General features: G+C 33.0%; 1 protein-coding gene across 2 annotated transcripts; it reads left to right on the top strand.

Annotated features, from left to right (window-relative positions):
* Positions 6941-21719, top strand: DGAT1 (diacylglycerol O-acyltransferase 1). Of its 2 annotated transcripts, NM_001304405.1 has the most exon segments (16): positions 7055-7606; positions 8807-8887; positions 9131-9204; positions 9306-9381; positions 10166-10233; positions 11275-11398; positions 11745-11843; positions 13878-13979; positions 14065-14201; positions 15757-15838; positions 15979-15999; positions 17568-17630; positions 19081-19128; positions 19243-19305; positions 19927-19980; positions 21340-21719. In NM_001304405.1, coding segments are annotated over 16 exon segments (1632 nt in total). In that variant the 5' UTR covers positions 7055-7171; the 3' UTR covers positions 21445-21719.

The raw sequence follows: 25166 nt of genomic DNA, 5'->3' as shown, positions 1-25166 counted from the left end.
AATTTTATATAAAGATTCAATTTAAAAAAAGCTAATAAAATAATTTTAAGTTAAATTAAAAATTAATATAAACAAAAAAATCTAATGGGTCATATTATTCATTCCCATATACATTACTTTGACACCCCTCTATTTTGTAGTAATTACAGAAACACCCTTAAGGGCATTAATGTCATTTAAAAATAATATTAAAGTTTGACAAAGTTAATAGAAACTTTTTGACTGCCAATGATTTGTGTAAAAAAAAAAAAAAGTAAAGAGATGTAAATGTAATGATTCCTAAAAAAATATGCTTTTTTTTTGTGTATGTGTTTTAAAAATCACATTCTCTCTTAAAGATGTATTATTAATTTTTTTTTTAATTTTTTTATCTTTTTACGTTCCACATATAAGTTGTATATTTAATTTAATAAATCAACATATTTTTTGAAATAATTACTTATATTTACAATTATCATATCAAAGAAATAAATAATAAACTAAATTAAAATTAATAATAATCAATTTATAACTAGAAAACAAATCTTCATAAAACCACATAACGAACTTAAACAGTAAGAAGAAGCTTTCAATAATAAACTAAGATAATAATTTGTCAAAAAATGCCTTAAAATAAAGTTTAATAACTAAATAAATAGATAGTATTAATAAATTAATTTATTAAAAATTTAAAAGAAAAACCATGAAGAAATGAATTTTAGAGAATTAAAAGTTTAAAACCTCGACTAGTACATTGTCAATTTTGAACTGACCTGCTATTATTTGCTTGCTAATCTTGTCCTGGACTAGGTTAGCCAACCCAACCTACTATGCGACTTGATCTAGCAGCATATCATGACACCTATAATACATATACACTTCAAAAAATTACTTTGTGCAGTGTCCGACACATGTTTAATACAACATTCGTATATCCAAAAATATATAATAAAAAAAAGGGACACAATGTCCAAAGCACCCAACAACATGTTGGACACGTTTTAGGACACATTTGGATATTTTATATATTTTTAAAAAAATTTAGAAATAGGATAGAATAGAGAAAAGAAAACTTCACTTATCATATAAAATTAAAATATTTTCTTTTTTTCCCATCCCCTCTCTCTCTCTCTCTCTCTCTCTCTCTCTCTTCTATTTTATTCAATCTATTCTCCATCAATTTAAATTATCGCTTAATAAACAAATTTAGAGTATGTTTTATTTGTGGATGAAGTTACTGAAAAATAAGTGATGATCATGATGAATTATTAATTTAGATGATTAGAAATTTTTTTATTGTGTATTTTAATTGAAGATTGATAATTAATATCATTTATAAAATAAATTATTTACATATATTTTTGAAGCCACTGTATTTCTATTAATAAGTTAAATATACTTATAAGACAAGATTATTTTATATTTTATCATTATATTAAATTTTATTTTTTTCTTTTGTCATGTTGCACATTTTAATTTTATAAATATATACATATAATAAAATATATATTTCATATAATTCTGTCAGTTCATACTGTATTTTAAATTTTTAAAATTTTTCGTGTCATTATATCCGTATTCTTACATCATAGGATGGAACCCTAGTATTAGGCAAAGTTGCAAACCTTTTCCATTTTATACATACCATATACATGTAACATCTTCCCACTACTTATTACCCCAATTGGGTGTAAAGTATAGTTAGAGTTGAAAACCTCAATAACCTAACAATTATATGCACCCCTTCCTTATTACTTCACTTTGATGTAGATAGACAATCCTACATCTACCTACCATACAACCTTGGTTAAGGATTATGGAATATATAGAAAATCTCATATTCAACTAGATATGGGTACTATGTATCCTCTAGGCCCCTTATTAACCTCTATGCATAATTAAATTGCACCAAGACTGTATTATATATGTATGACTACCTCAAAAAATTGGATAATAAATCAAAGTACAATTAACGGTGCACAAAATTATCTTGCGCAATATGAAAATGACTAACATTAACCTAGAATCGGTAATGTACAAATTACCTCCACGCGTACCACTGTCTTTATACCAATGTATATAAATTAAGACATCCCCTATTCGATTATGCATCACGTGGCTAGATTTCAACAAGATCATTAAGTCTATCATAGTCATTTTTTTTTCTAAATTAAACCATCCAGAGGTGGGGGAAACTTTTCGGGATCCCATTTCCTTCTGTATTAATTCAAAAAGTGAGCAATATATGACGGGGAGTACTATTTCCTTACATGAGATTGAAAAGTATAAATAAAAAGTTAGTACTACTCTCTAACAAGAATAACCCGTAAAAAATCTATCATAGTCATTTATTATTAATATCTTATATCATAGTGACTCGTTTACTTTTTATAAATGTCAGGATAATAAGATTAAACTCGATTTCGAGGACAATAAATGATCGATAGTAATTCTATCAAATGAAGTGGGATTACCTAACTCAACGGCCCAGAATAAATTTTTTAAAGCCCAATTTATCCTCAATTTTATTTTTATTTTGGGTGTCTTGAAAACTTAACAAAAAAAAAACATAATAATTAAAATATAAAATTGCTAATCGGAAAAGAAAAATATAAAAGCATTTTTTACAATAATCATTTTGTTTTATTAAGGGGTAATTTTGATATATCGTAATATTTTTCCAACTTAACGGCATACTAGTAATTTTAAGATAAAATTATCAGACGCTAGTTCAATACTTCATCTAATAAATTAATAAGATATTACACAATCCATCGTAGAAGGTAATTTGATATTTTTTTTTACATAATATATTTTACATATTATTCGTATTACAAAAAATAGCATATTTTTTTCTCTATTGATTAAATAAAATAAAATTTAAAATAAAAAATTGAATTCGTTTATGCTGGCGCTTCACATGCATAGTGCGAAGCAGATCGAGGGTTTGGGGGTGTAGAAGTTAAATTTTGGATCTGTTGAAAATGGAGTGGCGGTCTGATACGATAGGTGCAGGAATATAAAGCTCAGGCCATTATAGCAAAAATCTGACCGCTCCTTTCATCGGTTTCTTCAGCATTAATTGAACCTCCCCGCAATTGGCTAATCATATGTTATGTCATTTTGAAGTCAAATTTAGGACTATATTTGAATCGATAAATTCGAATTTTTAAAAAGTATAATTTAATATTGAAGAAAAATAAAATTCATCAATATTAATTTAAAGGTAGAGTCAAAAGATTAGAAATATTTTAAATTGAAAAATTATCTAAAATAATTCAAATAATTTGTTATCAGATATTTGAAATTCGCAATTTCAATTTTATTAATACAAATGTAACCTAAAGATATTGTATTGTACGGGATCTTATTTGATTTATTTTTTATTTCATTATGAAGTCACATGATGTTACGTCCACGGCTGTATTGCACGTGATTTCATTTTTATTTTTCGTGATTGCTACTCTTAACAAATGGTGTACGAGTAAGTTTTCTTAGTTGTAAGCTTACTGAACAGATAATTGGTAGAACCACATTGGGAAGACCCGATTATAACCTTTCAATTTTTGAGTCAGTATATCGTAAGAAAAGTCACAAAAAGGATCGTAAGAATTTAAGGGTAGCAAAAGTTGTACGTGTTGCATAGAGGATGACTATTTATAAATTATCTCTTACTTGTACAACTTTCTTAATTTTGAAACTATTTTAAAATTTCAAAAAATACATGATAAAAAGTACCAAACCATTTATCCTATAAAACTAAAAATATAATTTTCTCTAATATTAATCATATAAAATTATAATAAAAGATACACGCAACTTACAAATAGCTCCTTATAGTGTACAAAATCTAGTAAAATTGGGTCAATCTCTTATGGATGAAGAATTTGAACTGTTGGGGCAGCACACCGACACTTTCCTTATCTCTTCTTAGAGCTGACGTAAACGATTTTCTTTTTTTGAGAAAAATAAAAAGTTGATGAACGTCATCTCATTTTTTATTATGAAAAATAAATAAAATAATAATTGTTTGATTAATTTTAGTTTTTCTTTTTCAGAGTGATGGAGATGGACTAATATTTTAAATTAAAAAATCGTTTGTAGAGTTTCTATAAATAACGAAGAATATTTTATTCGAGATGGAATTTATTTGAAGCTAATAATAAAGAATTTATACCAAAAAATAAATAAAATATAATCTCAGAGAATCGAGAACCTTCTTTTAGATTATAAGAATATTCGTTTTTTATTTTATCATTATTTCTTATTTCAAGTTTTGATAATGAAGTTGCGACATGGCCAGACCTATACTTTTATATATTGGATTCATCTCACATTAGTATCGCAACGGATAATAAAATAAAGCGTAAATTGTATTAATATTTCGTAAAGTTATGTCTAATTATACATACACCTCATATTTTAATGCAAAATGACAAGTATATTTATCGAGATGTAATTGTAATTTCCACTACACTTCTTATTTAATGGGAAATTTTACACAATCACTCTCTGAGTACATCGCACTAACACCCCTCAAGGGTGTGCTTGTAATTTTTTAACTGACCAGGTATATGTGTGTAATTAGACCTAATATCAGGAGGTGTCAATGTAATTTTAGGTAAATTACAACGGGCTCCCCTAAGGTTTGCCATAATTACATATACACCCTCGTTGTTTGAAAAATTACAAATATTCCCTTGTGATAGGCTATTGTAGAGAGGTACAGTATTTGGTACATTATTTATAATTTTAGAAAGATATTTGTAATTTTTCAAATAACGAAGGATTATGTGTAATTATGACAAACCTCAATGGAGTCTTTTATAGTTTGCTCTACTATTTATTTTAAAATAATTATTTTAAATTTATATAAAATGAAATAAATACACACATTTAAACGATGTAAGACATCGTTGATCATTTCTTTATTTTTGTGGGGCTTATTAAAAAATATAGTTACAAAGATCAATCAATTTCAGCACTATACTTTTTTCTAATCACAGTTTGTTCACAACCACAAATTGAGTTGCACCCTTTTTCAAAAAGCATTTATTTGATTTTTGGCCCACCAATCCGTGTCTTAATACTTTATTAATGTTTTTCATGAGAATCTTGTAATATAACCCAAAGATGATGTTTAAATGGTTCGTACATTGAACTATTGTTTGTCCCTTTCTGTCTTACCTAAAACTCTACCGAGAGAGAGAGAGAGAGAGAGGTGGTTGCTTTGGTATTAATAGTTTATTTATTTAGATACATTTAAAAAATAATAATTAAAAGTCGAGTCAAAACAGAAGAAAAAGTTTTTGTCTAGACTAGATTTAATCAAATTAAATAATCATAATTGAAAATTTATAAAGGATAATTACACTCTCTTCTCTTGAGATTTGATGTAATTATACGTAAATTCATGTTGTTTGGAAAATTACACCTAACATCCCTGAAGTTTGCTCTGTCTAACAAATAAGTCATTTCTTTAGTTAAAATTTATCGAATTTGTTGATATTAATAAAAATTAAATAAACAAATCTATACTCATACCTGATTGATTTATTACTAATTTATTGAAGGTCAAATAATTTTTTTTTACGACTAAATTACTCTCGTACTTTTTCGCGAGTTAATGCATATTTTCACTGTTATAAGGAAAATGTAGTTGAATAAGTTTTGTTTGACCTGCAATAAGTTGGTAAAAATCAATTGAGGGTAAATATAAAAAATTATTTATTTTTATTTTTGTTAATATCGACAAATTCAATAAATGTTAACTAACGAATGGACTTATTTATAAATGGAATTAAACTTCAAGAGTGTTAAAAGTATAATTTTTCAACCATAAAAATTTTACGTGTAATGTCAGGGTATGATTATCCCAATTAATGAATCCTCTTATTCTGGTAAGTTGAATAGAATTTTAATTGTACTTGTAATAGTTGATGACATCAAAATCAAACGAGCTCCCTTTTTAACAGTTCACAACTTTTTTTTTATATATTAAATATTACAATTTATATATACTTCACACATGGTATAAAATATTTTTTAAAAATATATTGAATAATATGATTATTGGGGCATTTGCAGTATCTTGGACTTTTGTGACGTGAATAAATTATTGAAAGAGTTGTAGGTTAAATAATAACAAAAATAATATTGTTTGAAAATAAATAAAGTAAAAAAATAAATTAAAGTTGAAGTATTTGAATAAAAACTTTAATATTTATAATTTTATCAATAAATTGCAGAAATATTGCTGGGAGCTATCTATAATTTTTGAGGGTAAATAAATTTAATGTAAGCAGATAAAAATAAAAAGATGCAAAAGAATAATACCTTTTTTCAGCTACTTCATCAACAAGGTGATGAGCTTTTATTTTAGGGTCTTTTATGAAATTTGGTGCAATTACACATATATTTTATGTGATTTGGAAAATTACGTTTAATATATTTATTATTTTTATCTAACAAATAAGTTCATCTGTTAGTCAGAATTTACTGGTATTAATAAAAAAATAAATAAAAACTGATATTTATCATCGATTGACTTATTACTGACTTATTGCAAGTTAAACAATTTTTTTTGACTAAACTACCTTTATAACTGTGAAAATATACCTCATGACATGCATTGATGCTTGAAAAACTATGAGGGCAATTTGATCGTAAAATGATTTATTTTATCTATAATAAATCAGTAATAAATATAATTTTTTTTGTTGATATTAATAAATTTAGTAAATTTTGACTAACGAAATAATTTATTTATTAGATAAAATTAAATATTAGAGGGATTAAATATAATTTTTTTGAAATTATAGAAAAATCTAAATATAATTAGAATAGGTTGGTATCTAAAAGTGACTCGTTCTTGCTTTTCTAGCGGTGCGTTGGTGTTCAATTTTCACGCGCACAAACCTTAAAACACTATAATAAGGTGAAAAATGCGGGATCTGTAACATACAAATCATCATTATTAAGCAACCGCCTAAATCTTAATCATTTAATCCTCCCCTTTTCATCTCCAACTTCGCTCACAAACATAATATATATAGATAGATACATACACACATATAATTTTGAGTGAATCTTTCTATTTGTAAATCTCTATCGATATCTCTCTGGAACGATTCCATCTCCCACTGTTTCTTCTTCTGGAATTCATTTCGTTCTCCTCACCGTCTTCTGTTTAATGGCGATTTTGGACTCGCCGGAGAGCTTCGACACCACGTCGTCCAGCGCCGGCAACGACGGGGACCACCGCAGTACGCTTCGCCGCAGGCCGAGCGCGCGCGCCGCGGAGGTTTTGCTCGACTCCAATTCTAACTCTCTGGAGGCCGACACCGTCGTCAATGGCGCTGAAAGTGATAGAAATGACGGTAATTCGACTGGAAATCTGTGCGGAAGAGTCGTGGAATCCTTGAATGAAGAGCAGCGGTCTGAATCTGCGGGTGAAGGATTGAGTTATGTCAAGGAGAAGGAGGAGGAGAAAGGGAAGGAGAACGGGGAAATCGGTGAAGGCAAAGGAGGGGAGGCGTTGGCCGTCAAATTCGCGTACAGGCCTTCAGCTCCCGCTCACCGCAAAATCAAGGAGAGTCCTCTTAGTTCTGATGCTATCTTTAAACAGGTTCGTCCTTCACGACATTGTGCGCACGTTTTTCTTTTTCATGTGTGCATTTGCAGATTTTTGTCAATAAGAAAAATGAAAGCTTGTTTTCTTCTTCGCCCCCTGAATGGGATCATGATTCCTGAAAGGTCTTTATGTCAACTGGACGCGGATAGGTGCAATACTACTGTCAACACTAGTTATTAAGAATTTGGGATGAGACAACAATTCCATGCTTATGGAGTTATGGTGAATCCTGCACTGTTCAATTGTATTCTACATGCTCACTTGTTGTACAGTCCACTGAACTGTAATGAGGATTATCTTCAGAATTAGCTAAGTAAAAACATCCAGTGTTTTGTAACAACTCTCTATTTGGTTTGGCATGTGATTTATGTTTGTCCAAGGAGTGGCAACTTGCAGAAATCTTGAGTTCAACACGTTGAGGATGGACCTTTAGACATAGAAAGTAATTACTTATTGAGATATAAGTAGTGTTTTCACTAGATTTTGGCCTTTCTTTCTGTTGTTTGTGCTTCTGTACTTCTCTTCCCTTTTTTTCCCCTCTAAGAATTAGAGGGTAATCAGAACATTCATAACCGAAAACAAAAACCTCAGGACTTATTAGAAGTACATAAGGTATGAGTTATTGGCCTTGTGTGAAGTTCCTCTCCTCTTCTTTTGTGTCCGGGGAGGAAACTGCTAGGTCTTGCAGCAACTCATTTTTCTTCTTGCTACTTGTTTTTGTGCTTTATTCCAGTAGTTCCAATTTAGATTCAGAATTCTGGTATGACATTCACTAATAAAGTCATGCCATTGTCCGTAGCATGAGGATAGCATTTCTTCTCTTCGTCACACATAAGATGCTTGGCAATTGAAAATTTGCCACATCCTTTCTGTACCTTCAACTTTCAATTGGAGTTCAAGCACACGCTTTAACATATATGGAGAGTATTGGATTTATGGAGAGTACTTTTGAGCTCTTGTGGAGATATACTTGAATAAGATTTTGCCATTTTCGGTGAGAATTTCCCTGTAACTGGACTCAAAAAGAATGAGATAGTATATGTCAGATTACATAAACAATCTGGATGCGATGATCTAGGCTTCGCATTTCGTTATGTTGGAAAGATCCTAATCTGGAATGTTAATTTTCTGAAATATTTATGTTAGTTGCCAGATAAGTAATTATGTCTACAACTGAGTGTTGTTATGTTGCAGAGCCATGCAGGTCTCTTCAACCTCTGTATAGTGGTGCTTGTTGCTGTAAATGGTAGACTTATCATTGAAAATTTGATGAAGGTGCGTCTGCTTTCACTTGGATTATACTTTTGTCTATCTGTAAATATCAATGTAATTATACTGTTTACCCTGCTGTGGGTATACCTTTGCTGCAGAAATCTGCAGTTACCGATGGTGCATATTTATCAAATTTTAACAGTTAGAAGTATTCGTTGTTGTTTATGCGTGTAACTGCTTCACTTGTAAATGGCATATGTTTGGCTTTATTTCTGCAGTGTCTCTAACCTTGTCCTTGACTTGCAGTATGGCTGGTTAATCAAATCAGGCTTTTGGTTTAGTTCGACATCACTTAGGGACTGGCCACTTTTGATGTGTTGGTAATTGGATTTGGAACATTTTGTTTTGTCCTTTAGTTTGTTAAGAGAATCAGAATTTTAGTAGTTAGATAATTGTAACTCTTGACATTCTTTTGTTGCAGTCTAAGTCTCCCAGTTTTCCCACTTGCTGCATTTCTTGTTGAGAAGTCGGTTCAACAAAACTATATATCTGAGTGGGTAAGTAAGAGCAACTTTTTTTGTTCTGGGTTCTCACAAGGTGAAACTGGAACTGCCTACTCACTCTCAATAATACTTAGTTGAAGGCACACGTGTGGAGAGTCTGCCTTTATTTATTAAGTTTATACCTATCAGCCTATTCACATATGTAAAATAGATGGCCATATACTTTGCTAATCGAAGTTTGTGTGTGATGTATGAGTCCTGCTGTGAGTAGATACATCAGACAACTTGACATGAACCTTGAGACCCTGAAAGACAAAAAAATTTCCCATTGCTTATGTTATGATGAATTTTGCCAATATTTGGCTGCATATAGTGATGATAGCAGTATTGTCTTTAATCTACCAAATGGAGTTGTACTGAAGGTTAGCCTACTGTTGCAAAAAAAGGTATGTACCTAGTAATCAAGTTTAATTGAGTTACCATTTGGTACGGTATAGATGTTGATGATGGACGAATGCATGTCTGTTTGTATGGTAATGTGCTTTCTACTTCCTACATTTCGGGTTATAAGCCGTGATTCCGTTAGCTAGATATGTACCATATCTTTGTGCTCTAGCTCTTTTAGATGTGTTTGGCTGTTCTGTCTGGGCAACAAATCGATTTTCTGTCATTTACGAATTTCCTGCAAAGTGCTTCTCAAATTAATGATGTGCACTCATCCTTATTTGGTTGTCTTTATCATTATCAATATCAGCTAAGCTCGTTCATGACGATCATTGTGTTTAAAGGCCTCATTGGCATTTCACACATGAAATCAAAGGTTAATTAAATTTTGCAGGTTGCAGTCTTTCTTCATGTTATAATAACGACGACAGAAATCTTGTATCCAGTTGTTGTCATTCTTAGGTATGTGTTGACTACTTTAATCTAGTTGCTTCAGGTCGGATGTTGGCTGTTCTGATCCCTACTCTTTCATGTTAATAAGAATATTTATCTAAAATGAGAACACATCTGGATTAAGATTTTGAAATTCCCTTTCAATGTTAGCCACAAGAAGATAAGACAGGCGCATATATATTCTTTCTGTTGTGCAGTTTATCATACATTTCCGTCTAAATTCAAAAGATTGATTTGGTCACTTGTTTTAACTCAATAAGCTGTTTGATTAAGTTAGAATAGAATTGATTATTGAGAAGTAATAATTATCGTTATTACTTGACGAAACTAGTGCAATTAGACAAAGAAAAAGCAAAATCACATGACGAATGGAAGGAGTGGCAGGCTTTTGAATGATCTTGTTATCGAAACGGTGATTCCATTAATATGGGTGGGGATACTCTTTGACTGTAGTTTTTTCTGTTTTGTGGCTATCAAATTTTCCTCTTAATGCAAGGGCAGTTTATTGTTATAATTCAGTTTTCTTTAAGTTTAGTTCTGTAGTTCCCATTTCACGCATCTGAATTTTCATTGATGTGTTGATTATTGGTTTCCTATTTGATTTGTCTATAACAAGAAGAAAGCAAATGAATGTGTCAACTAAACAAATGTAGTAGGACCTGATTACTATCAGTCGACTATTTTACAATTGATTGTTTAAAAACTCATTAGAGAAAATTTCAGTACACGTCTTAAAAAGTGGAGGAACTAATTATGAGTTTGTTTATTATATTAGTGCTTAAATATTCATCACGAGGGGTGAGTTTTTGAACTCTGTGAGGAGGGATGTGGCAATCAATTGGATTTTGAATTGAGTGCTATATATATACTTCATTATTTTCTGCACTTCACATCTCACAACTTGCATGAGACGATTAAATTGTTGAAAAATCATATAGGAAGAAAGAGATCTGAAGAAAATATCAAGCAATTTTTTATTTGTAAGATGAATCCATTTTGAGCTGTGTTTAGAACGACTTATGTAATTTTCCTGATTTTGACACTGCACAGGTGTGGTTCTGCTGTTCTATCGGGTGTCACTTTAATGCTCTTTGCTTGTATTGTGTGGTTGAAGTTGGTCTCCTATGCACATACAAATTATGATCTGAGAGTACTTTCGAAATCACTTGATAAGGTAATGAGAAGGGATATGGTCATTTTGTCGTATTTATTTAATATTTTTTTCCAGTTAACCTCGCTAGTACCAACATTTAGATAATAACCTTTTGAGTGTGTGGGGCGTTGGCAAACCGGATTCCTAGGAATTAGGGAGAAGGGGAAGGCATTTGGTCATTGAGCCAAACCCTGAGGCTTTCAATGATAATTTTTGTGAAACATTAATTTTCTTTACATAATTCAATCTAGTTTTCAGTTGTTGATTCCTGGAATTTTGAGTTGTGTTAAAAATTGAATAAAACTTATATCTTATTTTTGGTGATCTGTGTATCAAACCTTGTTATGTTACATGACAATGATTTCAGTGGGAAGCTTTATCCAGTTACTGGAACGTGGACTACTCTTACGACGTCAGCTTTAAGAGTCTCGTATACTTCATGGTTGCGCCTACATTGTGTTACCAGGTAAATATGCCTTCTATAGTAACCAGTTATCATATAAAAGTTCATTTATATATGGCTGGTCAACAGCTTCCAGAGGGTATTTTGTAGTGTCAAACATTACATGTACAGATCCCTGAACTTACACATGTGCTGTGCTACATAGATCGCCAGTCTCGTGACATGTGAGATTGGGTAGAAGGATTCCATGTTCCGAAATTCCAGTATTGTCAGTCCAACCAAATTATAGGCCTATATGTTTTATGAAGGCCTATAGAAATTTGCTAGTGACGTAGGTTGCAAACAAGCTGGGCTTGGCAAAATATTCAAGACGAGCCTGGATATTCCGGCTTAAGCTTGACAAAAAAATCTGAGCTTGAGCTCGTTTGATAAATTTAATATTAATATTATAAAAAATAAATTTAAAAATTCCTTATTTTATGATATGAATTAAATTGATTAAAAATATTTACGCTGCCTTCAATAACAAAAACATTCATTTTTCTAGCAGAACCAATAATTTAAGTCACAACATATAATGACTGTTCATACTTAAATATATAACAATTTAGATATTTTTATTAATGATTGATAAAATTGTAGTGTTAAAGCATTTATTTAGCTTAATGGTAGCGTACATAACCCTTAAATAATTTTAATTATATCAAGATTAGTTTAGTAGTAACATATTAACAAAGATGTATATATATATATATATATATATATATGTTAAAATTATTTAATTATGTGGACAACTTTAAATATTTGCATACTAAATATAAAAGATATGAGTAAATACTAAATATAAAACATTTTGTAATTATTGGGAGTATGTCATCTATATAAGATGTTTGTCTAGCTAGGTAACATTTCTAAATGGATTTAATAATATAAAAATATTTTCAAAAAACAGATGTGAATGAATATAAAAAAAATCTTATAACAATTTAAACTATTATATTTCTTAATTATATAGTATAATATAGGAAAATTGTGAACCAACTATTAATTGATCTCATCATAAACATGTATAATATAATATCAACGAAAATATATATTGATTTTCAATTATTATCACTGTCGCTATTATTCTCCTTATAATTTATCGCAATTACTAAACTTCATCACAAATTTATAAGTAGTACTTCATTTGTTATGCATATTAAATATCTTGGTAAACAAGATAAATATAATAAGTAATATTATCTTATTAAATATATATTTTCAATTTTATTTGCCAAAAGAATAATTTTAGATACAATTAACACACAGTAATATATATACAAATTTTCAATTTCACAAAAATATAATAGATTAAGAAGTGATTCTAAAATAGACTAGCCATATGTTTTATATTAAATAATTATTCAAAAAAGAAATATTAAAACAACTAGATCAATGATTAAATTTTTTAGATAGATATTAATTAACATAAGTGAACATTCATATTATTATATAAATAAGTAATTGAGATATTAGTTGAATATAAATATGTAAAATACGTCCCCCTCTCACCCCACCAACAAAAAAAGAAAAGAAAGGCTGATAAGCCCGCGAAGAAAAATATTTGAGCTTGAGCTGGATTTTGAGCTTCGCAGGTTGGCTCTACTTGTCGTTCACCCCTATTTTGGCATGTATCTGCTAAATGTCTGTGTACGAATCTCTAGGAAATATGCCGTCATTAGTGAGTTGAAGTAGCAAATGATTGAAAACTAGCAGGGCACTTAGTTGATGCTTTTGTCCTCTGGAAAGTACGCGTATTCTTCGGCAGCAACACATGTTCCACTATGATGGTGCATATTCATTCAAAATTATGTCCTTTTGGAACTGGAGATGTAAATCTCTGTTGTAACTGCATAGTGCTTGGATTGTCAAGCAGCTGCACTTTTTATTTGACTGACATGTAAAAAATCATCGTCTGTGTGCTTTTGTTTTGGGGGGTGGGTGGGGGTGGTGGTGGCAGCTGTTTTAGGAGCTCTTTGTATTGCTCTGTATTCTTTAGGACCGTGACTTAGAAGTATGCGTTACCTCGACTAAGTCAAGTTTTGTTGCTTGTAGCCAAGCTATCCTCGTACGGCATGCATCCGAAAGGGTTGGGTGGTACGCCAACTCGTTAAGCTGGTAATTTTTACAGGATTGATGGGATTTATTGTAGAGCAGGTGATTTCCCATTTCTTCCTTGTTGACATTGGTTTACCTTATTTTTGTATGAGCTTGGATTGATATAGTTTGCTTTATTATGCAGTATATAAACCCGATTGTGCAAAATTCTCAACATCCTTTAAAAGGAGACCTTTTATATGCCATTGAGAGGGTGTTGAAGCTTTCAGTTCCGAATCTATATGTGTGGCTCTGCATGTTTTATTGTTTTTTCCATCTGTGGTATGTTCTCTCTTTCTCAAGTTTATGGAATATTTGATTTGTGTTCTGGCGTCATTAATTCTTTTGCTTTCTGTTTGTTTCCTGGGGAGTTATCACGTTATATGGCTTTTATCTGTCCTGGTGTTTTTGAAAATTATTCTCTTGAACATTGCTTGCGTAGTTCTATTTGCTAAATGCATGTGCATCTAGTTGGTAAAAGCTTGATGATTTGGGAAAAGTTACGGCATTTTGGGATTGGGGGGATTCAGGGTGTTGCTATGGCACATGAAACCCATAGGACATTTAGATTCTTTAAGACATAGGACGCGGGAGATTATGTTACAATAGTTTCCATATTCAGATAAAAAGCCTTACTAACCATGAATAATCATGCTCTAACTAATCCAAAAATAATGATTAATGATCAAGGCATTGTAGGATAAACTTTTTTAGTCATTAAGTTTGTATATAGACTCGTCGATGTTTTGATTTCAAATCTAGATATATGCTCAAGACGTGTTACATATAAGCACAGGTTGGAATTAGTGTTTGGAGACTAGACAATGAAGCTTGAAAAATGGTACTTGTATAAGCAAAAGATAGCTTATGCTCTAATAGGGCTCTGTGATGAGTTTATGCAAACAATTTTCCAGTAAGTTGCTATACCAATAACAGTTGACATGACTTGAGTATATTTTGTTTCCGTGTGCAACCTTAGGTATTCAATTTTGCATTCGATGCTACTCGATGTTGTTGGATTGTTTAGCATGGTTGCTATTAGAAGATGGTTTTTCTTTTTAAAAAAGAATATATATGGTATATATTTTTTATATTTTATAATCCGCTCTGATACCATGTTAAATAGAAAGAAAAGAAAGGATTGAATATTATTGAAGTAGCAGTTCCAAATATATAGTGTTGGGACTAGAGTAGAAGTACATATTTTGTAATCTTGCCCAATAACATGTTAAATAGGAAGAAAAGAAATGCTTGAATATTATTGGAAAACTTAGTCCTGCATATATAGTCTTAGGACTACTAGCAATACAAATATGATATGGATATGACTGATCTATGTACAAAATACCGACCACAAATAAATAAGAAAATATATGCAAATGTCCTAACAAACTTCTAACAGTTGTACTTGGAAATACTACAGGTTCCATCATAAGTAAGAAAGTTCAACTGCAAATGGTATTTAGAGCTCAATTTCTCTGTCCATATAACTAATGGTCTTCTAAAAATTAATTCGGTCACATGAATTTGTTTGCATCTTGTGTGGAGATTGGGGGTAAGCCTTTTTCTGGTTTTGTTTAAAATCCTATAATCAACAAATCTAGACAGAAGCCTGGCTCTCATCATCGTGATTGCCTTAATCTGGCCGAGCTTGTTCTTAAAATACCTTCTTGGTGTAGGTTTTAGTTATAGAATCAGAATTGTTGACAGAATTTTCTTTTTATCCTGATATCTGAGGCCTCTTTATGAACATACAAACTAGATATGCATTTACAAACCTTTTTGTCCTTGTAATTGCATTGCCCTGATCATACTTACATGCAGTGCTGTGATATAGGCTAAATATACTTGCGGAACTTCTATGCTTTGGTGATCGTGAGTTCTACAAGGATTGGTGGAATGCGAGGACAGTTGAGGAGGTAGTATATTATGTGCTGAGAACGTATGGTTCCTAATTCTTTTTAAATTAGAAACCATTTCATGGCTGATTAACTTTTTTTTTTTTTTTTTTTTTTTTTCCTAATATACATTGATGGGACCGTGGTTGCTGCTGTATCAGTACTGGAGAATGTGGAATATGGTAAGCTAAGCTATTGAAAGTTTGATCTATCCTAAAAAAGGGAAGAAAGAATCAGTTAATGAACTTAATTTCAATTTTAGTCTTTTCAGAGGTTCAGCACTTGATGAGTTTGAACATATTCAGAGTGTTGATCCTTACTTCTGATTTAGGTCTGCTACGTCCACTCACTAAATAAAACACTTGGAGTATTTGTATGAATAAGACATGCTATGACATAGATACCTGTGTTTTGAAACTGGTCGGATATGAAAAAACCTGAGAGATATTGGAAATAGTGAGTCAATGTGCAAAATGCTGAAACCATTTCAGAAGGTAATTGTCGAGTTTGCTGAAAGAGAAACTGGGTTGCTGAGAAAACTCAAGAAAAGGTTGCGGTGCTCTTTGTGTTACAGTTTTCTAGCATAAGTGCTTAGACCATCTATAAATCCCCAGCTATGCGGAGGTTGCAAGTGGGTAACTCTTCTATGGTATGTTGTTTGTTACAGCCAATTAAGCTCTATATGGTAATACTGGTCATTTGATAGTCAAACTGATCAAGGTTCACGTCTTTATGATAAGTGTAGCCGCAACTCTGCTTTCTGTTAGGAAAGGATCTCATATCAGTACATTCAACACCAATACACAAGAAACATGTGATTTCTTTTGTCCGTATTCTGCTCCATTCTCACCATATTTCTTGAACTTCCCAAACTTTGGTTGCCATTTTCCTATTTTATTTTTGTTATTTTCATCCCATCAGTTTTCTGTGCTAACCCAATCCCATGCCACATAACCCGGTTTGTTCTTGATGCTTGTTGTCTCCAAATGAACGATATAGCAAAAGATTCCTTCCTCCCTGCCTTGTAAAACCATAGCCAGCACAAAAAGCTTGCCCGTCCTGTATGTTATATACCTTAGGAGGCGCATCAGATTGACAATCACCTTGTTCAAGATAGGAGCATAAACTGGCACATTTATAGGTTGCATCTATGATTAGATAACCAGTGTACCAGGTCAATTTGGCGAGTATTTGCATGTTCAGATTAACTCTGTAATTTTCTGGGAATGTCATGTGAAAATGTGAAAACAGGATTTTTGAGTTTTTACTTTTTATTTGGGGGAGAAAAATGAAAATATGTTTTGCTAATGAGTTGCAAGTTTCACCAGTTGATTTGACAGTTCAAACTTGTAAAAGAGGATTCTTTTCCCTGGAGATGGGTGCTTGTATTTTTGCCAATGGATGTTAACACTTTTTGGCATTTTGAAGCAATTGAAAAGAGAATAATTTTGTTGAATTCAATCCAAAATAACCATTTTTTCCTCTTCGTCCATACCCTAAAGATGTTGGAGTCAGACCCAAGTACCGATTATTTCTGCTTTATGGAAAGCTACATTTTACTCTTTGGGGCATATAGTGTGGTATCAAACAGGACATGATCAGAGGAATGATTGGTTCACTGTTTGGGAGAAGAAAAGAGTCGCTAAAAATTGATGCAACCATAGCTGTCGGGTTTTGCTGTCATTTCTAAGTTTTACTTTTTGTAGTTGCTCTTCCACTTTACATTGATTAGGATTTTTATTGCTTGCAGCCTGTCCACAAATGGATGGTCCGTCATATATACTTTCCGTGCTTGCGCAATGGAATACCAAAGGTATTTTCTTATATTTTCAAAAAGAAAGCTGTTAATAATATGAACTTCTTTGCAACACTTTGGACTACTTTCATGGCAGTCAATTTTCTGATACTAGTCAATTTCTGGAGTTTCGGCATTAAATTACTTCGACGTTTTTCCTTTCTGCTTTTCCAATATATTTTCTTGCTGCCATCTTTTTGTGGTGTGTTCTGCCAATCTTCGACAAAAGAAATTGTAGGTAAGAACAGTCACGTTTGTCAATGATATTTACTTAAATACAGTTGCAACTTGCAACTTATAAGCGATGGTTGATTTTCTATTACCGTCTTCTGGTAGACCTAATTACTATAAGGTGATGCCGCTGCTCTGTGTTTCGGGCAGTGCTCACTTTTCTTGCCATTTAGCTCGAGCTGAGACTCAACTGGCGTGAGTGGTAATCGGCCTAAGGCTCAGTGGTTATTTATAAGTCTGGTTGCTGTTGTCTACTCTCTATTCTTTTCCACCTGAGATACAACTTTGCAATTCAATTATAGTACAGTTGAATTATTCAAATGCTTATGGTCATAATTGAGGCTTTTATAGTCTTTCTTGACGGGCTTGAACATAATGTTTATTGTTATCATATTCAATTCTGTTGTAAAGGTTTTGGTCAAGCTAGAACTCCACAACTTCTTAGGCACCCAGATGAACTTGGCTTATTTACACCCTGCTGCTACCTCCACTTCACAGTCTCAGACAGTTTCATAGAGCATTTTAGCTCTTTGGGCCCATTTGATGGGTAGGCATTCTTTTGGGATATATTCAGAAGATTGGTGTCACCGGTTTGTAAAATTGCTCTTCCAATATTTCACTGATGCAATCCTATTGAGTTTGATTGCATTACCTCATTATTAATATGTGAAAAGTCAATTATATTATTTCTCGACTCAAGGATAAACAAAGTTACTTACATACCTTACAAGATTGGTGTCACCGGTTTGTAAAATTGCTTTTCTAATATTTCACTGATGCAATCCTATTATGAGTTTGATTGCATTACCTCATTATTAATATGTGAAAAGGCAATTTTATTATTTCTTGACTCGAGGATAAACAAAGTTACTTACATACCTTACTATATTAAAAAAATGGCTTTTTTGTTAAATAAGTGAAAAGGATGAACATCAAAGGGGCTTTTATATTTATTTATTCAGGCGCCACCTTATATTAACTGATAAATGGGAGCTTTCTCCTCCATATATTTTTGAATTTGTGAGTGTTCATATAGTTTGGATTACGGTTAAAATAAACTTATAGAAACTAGCCACTCCAATGAGGTCAGACCTTGTATGTTCCTTTCTCTGATAATATAGATGAGCTTGTTTTAGCCCTCGACCTACAAGCAATGATCGGTAGGATGTCTGGCTTACTGGCTCTTTTTCTCGGATCCAATTTATTTGGTTTTAATGCACACTGGTCTCTGATGCAGGGAGTTGCAGTATTGGTTGCCTTCTTTGTGTCTGCTATTTTCCATGAGGTATGATATCACCCTTTCTGGTACTTCCTGTTGCAGATTCATGTAACTTGGGAACTCTTTAGCCTGAGCTTATCTTTTCCGCTTGATGATCCTTGAGTTCTGTTTGTCGAACAGCTGTGTATTGCTGTTCCTTGCCACATATTCAAGTTTTGGGCATTCCTTGGTATTATGTTTCAGGTATGATATATTCTGGCTGGTTATAAGTTTGTTTCCATTGTGGCATGGCATCACTGTTTAAAGACACTTGCTATTTTGGTGTTTGAATATGCCTTTTTCTTTGTATGTTTACTCATGACATTTTGTTTCTAATTTAGAAATTTCCATTTTAGTTCTATTCGAAAGTTCTGAAACTTAGATGTAATGAAAGAACTGAACAGAGAAATAAGAACGCAAAGAAATACATGGTTTGGCTATATGGCGTCCCATTGTTGGCCTAATGTCTAAAATGCTATAACAGAACATGGTCTGTCCACTCTGCCTAGTGCATACATTCATGAACAAAGAGATTTTTTTTTCATCTCTCTTTTCCTTTTTCTTTCCAAAACTTCAAGTATTCTTTATTGGAGGAAATGATATGACTAAATTAGCTGTTAACAGCACTTTTCTGGTTGAACAGTGAGATTTGAGAAAATCTCGTCTTAAAACTTTGCCTAACATCATTTTAATCAAAATTGGCTAGATGGAACATAGGTTTAATGTAAAGTGATAGGGCGTACATTTCCAATAGTCAGCTTTTGCTTCATCGTTTAAAAATGTCAAGGGTGACTTCTAAATTGGTCCTTCATTTTCTTCTGACAGGTTCCTCTTGTAATTGTGACTAATTTCTTGCAAGACAAGTTCAAAAACTCGATGGTAGGCTTTTGCTTTACTTCTCCTTATTTGGTACTTCTTTAGTTAGCCTTTATGAATGTTTGCAGCGTGCTGGTTTGCTTATTGTTTAACTTCTCCTGCTTGTTTTATCACTTTGACTTTAAATAGATTAGCTCTCGCTTGGATTGGGGGAAAAACCCTATAAGCTAATCAATTTTACAATGCAGATCAGTAGTTAGTAACTAATTTACTCTTACTACTAGGAGAGAACGTCCAGCTAGACTAAATAAAATACAGATAATGTAAAATGTGTCACCAAGAGCCATAGTAGTTAATGCGCACCGTGGCGCGAGGTGCTGCCCTCGCGCCATTCGCGGCCTATGGCGTGTGCCTTCACAAGTGGCGCCCAGGCGCGCGCTATGGCCGCGCCTTTATGAAGGCTGGCTGGGCGGCTTTGGCCCGTCATTTTAAAAAAAAAAACTAAATAAGGGAATTTCAGCAGAAATAAATATTCTGCATGCATGAGTAACCTGTTCATTCCCGCCTCTTCTTTCTTCGGTTCTCTTCTTAATTTTAGACTGTTACTGTTTTGCTTTAATTATGTAATTGTTTGTAGGCTAGTAGTCTATGATTATGTTATTTACTTCTTTAATTAAATATAATATAAATTAAAATTACCTGTTTTTCATTTGTTTTAATGATATAAGTATGCTATGAAATTTCAGTTTCAGACTTTTTGAGTAATTCAACTATAACGTTTTATGTATTGTTTAGTTTATGAAGTTTTGTTATGTTGAATTTGTTTTTTATACGTTTTATTTAACTCTTTATACATTGATCTAGTCAAAATAATACTAACTATATAAATATTTAGATTATTTCTTATATTTGCGCCACCGCGCCGTACGCCTTGCGCCGCGCCGTACGCCTTGCGCCATGGCTCTAGGAGCTCTTGGCGCCATTTTGCCGTGAGCCACTGACTACTATGCCAAGAGCACCATTAAGGTTCTCAGTTGGCCCTGCCGCTGTTTGTTTTCTCTTGTTGCATTTTACTATCTTGATAGCTTTTGAAAGATGATTCTTGGTTCCAAAAACTTGTTGGCATTTTGAGGAGGGACAGTTACTTTATTTCATTACAAGCAATTTGGTACAGTAGATTTATAGTCTCTTGATCTTGATTTATTCTTGTGTTTCCCACAAGATGCTTTCTGAAAACTTAGGCTGCAATTTGCTGATGCAATATTAGTTACTCTGTTTTTCTTGTGTCCTGATGCTACATCGCTTATGAGTTATGTTTAGAATTGATCCGTAACCCTTCTGCCTGTATTTTATATACATGTTCTGCTATTTTAAGCAAGATGATTGACCTGGAAGACGCCTCTCGTTCTCTATTTTCCCCAGGTGGGTAATATGATGTTCTGGTGTTTTTTCTGTATCCTTGGGCAACCTATGAGCGTGTTGCTGTACTACCATGACTTGATGAATCGAAAAGCTAGTGCAAGGTAGACGATGTGTGCCCTACACAAGTCTCACCAGATTATAGAGGAATGATACTACACCCCCTCCCCCAACCCCAAGTTTGAAGTGCTAATTGTGCAGCTGTGGGATGGAAGTGCTAACCCGCGTGCGCTGATTCAGTTCCCAAGTTCTGATTTCTTGTAAAGGTCGTTGGGGAATGCAATTTTGTGTCAAGGTTATTTAACATTTGGGTTGTGATTACTGGGTTTAATTTGTATATTTACATTGCTACGGATATATGACATTTTGTAAATTTACATCAACCTGAAATGTTTGCATGTGGTAGCTGACTTAAGACTTCGTAATATGGGGGACACTTAAGATAATTTAATTAGAATCGATTTCTGGTAAACTTCGTATGTATAGTTAGTTGACTAAAGTCGTGCCAAAAACTCCTGCCTAGTTTCATAACCTACTTGAAACCTCTAAAAGGACATTTCGTATTGGAATTTAGAATCTTTCCGTATTTAGCTGCTTTTGAAGGAAGTGATCGATTCGTATTGGAATTTAGAATCTTTCCGTATTTAGCTGCTTTTGAAGGAAGTGATCGAGCAATTACAACCAGGAGGTGGGCTGCCTTTTGAAGAAAGTATAATAGCTCATTGGTCTAGCTCCATGGCACCAAAATGTATCAGGGTTCAAGTGATTCATCGGAGTCATTCAGTCTGAATATTACATGAAGGAACATAAGGCAGAAGACGAATAGAAAGACTTATACCAGGAGTGATTCTTGCTCAAACATGGGATGTTCACATGTCTATATTAGTCCGCATCACCAGTTCATAATCATATTTTCTCAAATCACGAGTCGCCCGTAGTTTGTGAGTTTTGCATAGGGGTGTGGATAATCTAATCTGTTTGGGTGGAGCCACCTGTAGGGGTGGGTGAACGGGTAGGGTAGTTCGGATTCCGACCCGACTCGATCGGATAGCAATAAATCGGATCGGGTATATCGGGTTTTTGCACGGGTTCGGATTAACCCGTAACCCGACTAAGAGTAGTCGGGCTTGGATTCGGGTTGTAGAACCCTACCTGAAGAACCCGATCGTGATAAAGAAATAAGTCATAGTCTGTGTTTTCACTTTTCACAACGGGTTCTCAGTTATTTCTCTTCTTTCTCTCTTTCTTCCCCACAATCTTCTTCCTCCATTGCCGCCGGCGCCAAGCCTATTCTCACTGCTGCCGCTGACGACCAGATCTCCGACGATCGACCCACCACCGCGACTTCTCCTTCTTCGCCGATAGAGTTCGTCGTCACTATTTTGCTAGGTAATTTTTTAATAATGGACTAATGGAGTTGTAAACTTGTAATCATGTAATGGACCTAATGGTGATGCATATTTGTGAAATTAGATTAGATTTTTGGTTAGTTGTTGGGTTTGTTTTGCATTTTTATTTGAAGTTACATTATCTTTCTATGCATGTTAAGTGTTTGTTGAAATGCCAAATTGAAGTCTTTGTTGATTATACTTGAAATGCTCTAAATTGAAGTGTTCGCCCTTTTGATCTCCTGTTTCTTCTCAGTTGCCCTTTTTCTGTTTGCTTTTCATTCTTCTTTCGTCTTCTCTGCTGAAAATTTTCGAGTGTATGTGTATTTTTATCGTTTATACTGCGGCCTGTAGACTGAGTATGGATGTGTCTTCAACAAAGAACAAATTTCTGAATGGGAGCTAAGGTACTTCATGTCATTAACAAAAACAAGGTAATAGAATGAGTGTGTGAAATAATAAAAAAATGAGACAAGCTTACATGTGAAGTTCTTATCTTCAACTACAGTTGATCATGTAAATGCTGCAAAAGAATTAGAAGAGCATAACTAATAATTGCAAAAACTTAGCATAGGCTTCATTTAGTACAAGTGGTCGTGTTCTTGACACTTTTAGGAGCTCTTTGTCTCCTAAAATAGTGCAAGCGCTTATTTGTACTCAAGATTGGATACGAAAATACTCCAAACCAACTAGCATTGAGGAGGATTTGAGTGAACTTGAAGTGGTTGAGAAATGTACTTATTTATTTTTTTTCTTGTATTTTGATTATTGTTCAATTCTATGTATTCTATTTATATATTTTACTTGTCTAACTACATTCTATTTTGTTGTAGAGTTGACTAAGTTGGGGGTTGATTCAACAATTATTGACATTTAATGGTGCTAATTGGTATTTGTAAATTTTTGACAAGGTATCAGAACGGTAGAACCTCATTGTGTATTATTAAATTTTTAATCTGTTTGACTTTCTCTAATAGTTCTTCCACTTTGTATGTTTAATGCTTGACAGGTCGAGGACTCGAGGATGAGAATGTGATTTGAGCTAGTTGCTTTTTCATTCTGTAGGCATTAGGATTTAGGAGGCATTGACTTTATTGTTGTTACTGAAATAATTTACAAAAATCTATGATAATTTATAGATGTGATTGAACTCTTTTTTCTTTGGTATTTATGTAAAGCTTTAAGTATTTGTGTCCACAACTTATATTTTAGATTTACATTGAGTGAATTACTTTCATTTTTAAAAATTGACCACCTACATTTTTTGAAGCTAAAAAACCCGAATCACCCGACCCGACGCCCACCCCTAGCCACCTGTAAAATAACAGTACTAATTTTTAATAAATCATAAAAATTTTGAAATATAAAAATTGATTATTTTGTCGTTGGTGGCAGTTTTAAAGGTGCAATTGCTTTAATTGTAATTTTTTTTCGATAAAAGTAAATTGCATAAATAGATGAAAAGAGAAATATAAAAACACGGTTCAAGCAGCCAAGGTCCCGTCAGACCAAGGGATCTTCCAAAATCGGTAAAGAGTACGTGTACTAACTACTGAGGGGAATGTGTGACTAAGTATGATATGTCTAATTTTTTCAACTACAATCCTAGTAAGGACGTCATATGTACGGCTAGTAGGTTGAAAGATCCGTTGATTCTGTTCTTGCCACAATTGATATACCAACGACGCCAACGGTGCACAGTATGAAGCGTTGATGACGTGCTTCCCCCTCCCTTTAAGCTACATCCACTCTATGGCAATGCCACGATCGAATAGGCTATCGGACCCGTATGGCCCTCCGAATATCTGCAATTTACTCACGAACATAATGGCACTGAAAGAATAAATGCTCGTATCTCTCAAAGATTCCGTCTTAGCAAATTTTCAATCTTTGCCCGGGCTAAGTAAGAAAAGTTAAAATCACTAAATCATTGGATCACAGATATTGAACAATATGGAAAAATAGAAACCTAAATTCATCTGCTCCAATTGCAAAAAACTACAAGCAAAACCCAATAGTTACTTGACGATTGCTCCAAGGGACAAGCAAAGCAACAAACTTGCTTTATTGAGTAACAAACTGAAGCGACAACGGAGATGACGTAAGGGGCGACGAAGTTAGGTAAGCGACAAAGATGGCGGCGGCGACAGGTTTCTCAGAGGGAGTGAGGCTGACGAGAGATGAGATTGAGAAAACACTTTGCTGATGTGAAGTTGTGAAAAGAATTGGGAATGGGTCAAAACGGGTAGAAGTGGGTATATTATGCAATTTAGACCCAATCATTTTAATTTAATAGATCTGGATTTGGTTTAGGATTGGACCCATTATTATGGAATGGGTCCAGGCTCGGGCAATTTTAGCCCATTGACAGACCTAATTTTGGAGATATTAATAGACATGAATGATTATAATTAATTTATTTCAATCAATAATAATTCATCT

Source organism: Sesamum indicum, linkage group LG11, assembly GCF_000512975.1.
Source record: "Sesamum indicum cultivar Zhongzhi No. 13 linkage group LG11, S_indicum_v1.0, whole genome shotgun sequence".
Taxonomy (NCBI): domain Eukaryota; kingdom Viridiplantae; phylum Streptophyta; class Magnoliopsida; order Lamiales; family Pedaliaceae; genus Sesamum; species Sesamum indicum.
Note: the sequence above shows the minus strand (reverse complement) of the source record. Positions and strands in the feature narration are given on the sequence as shown.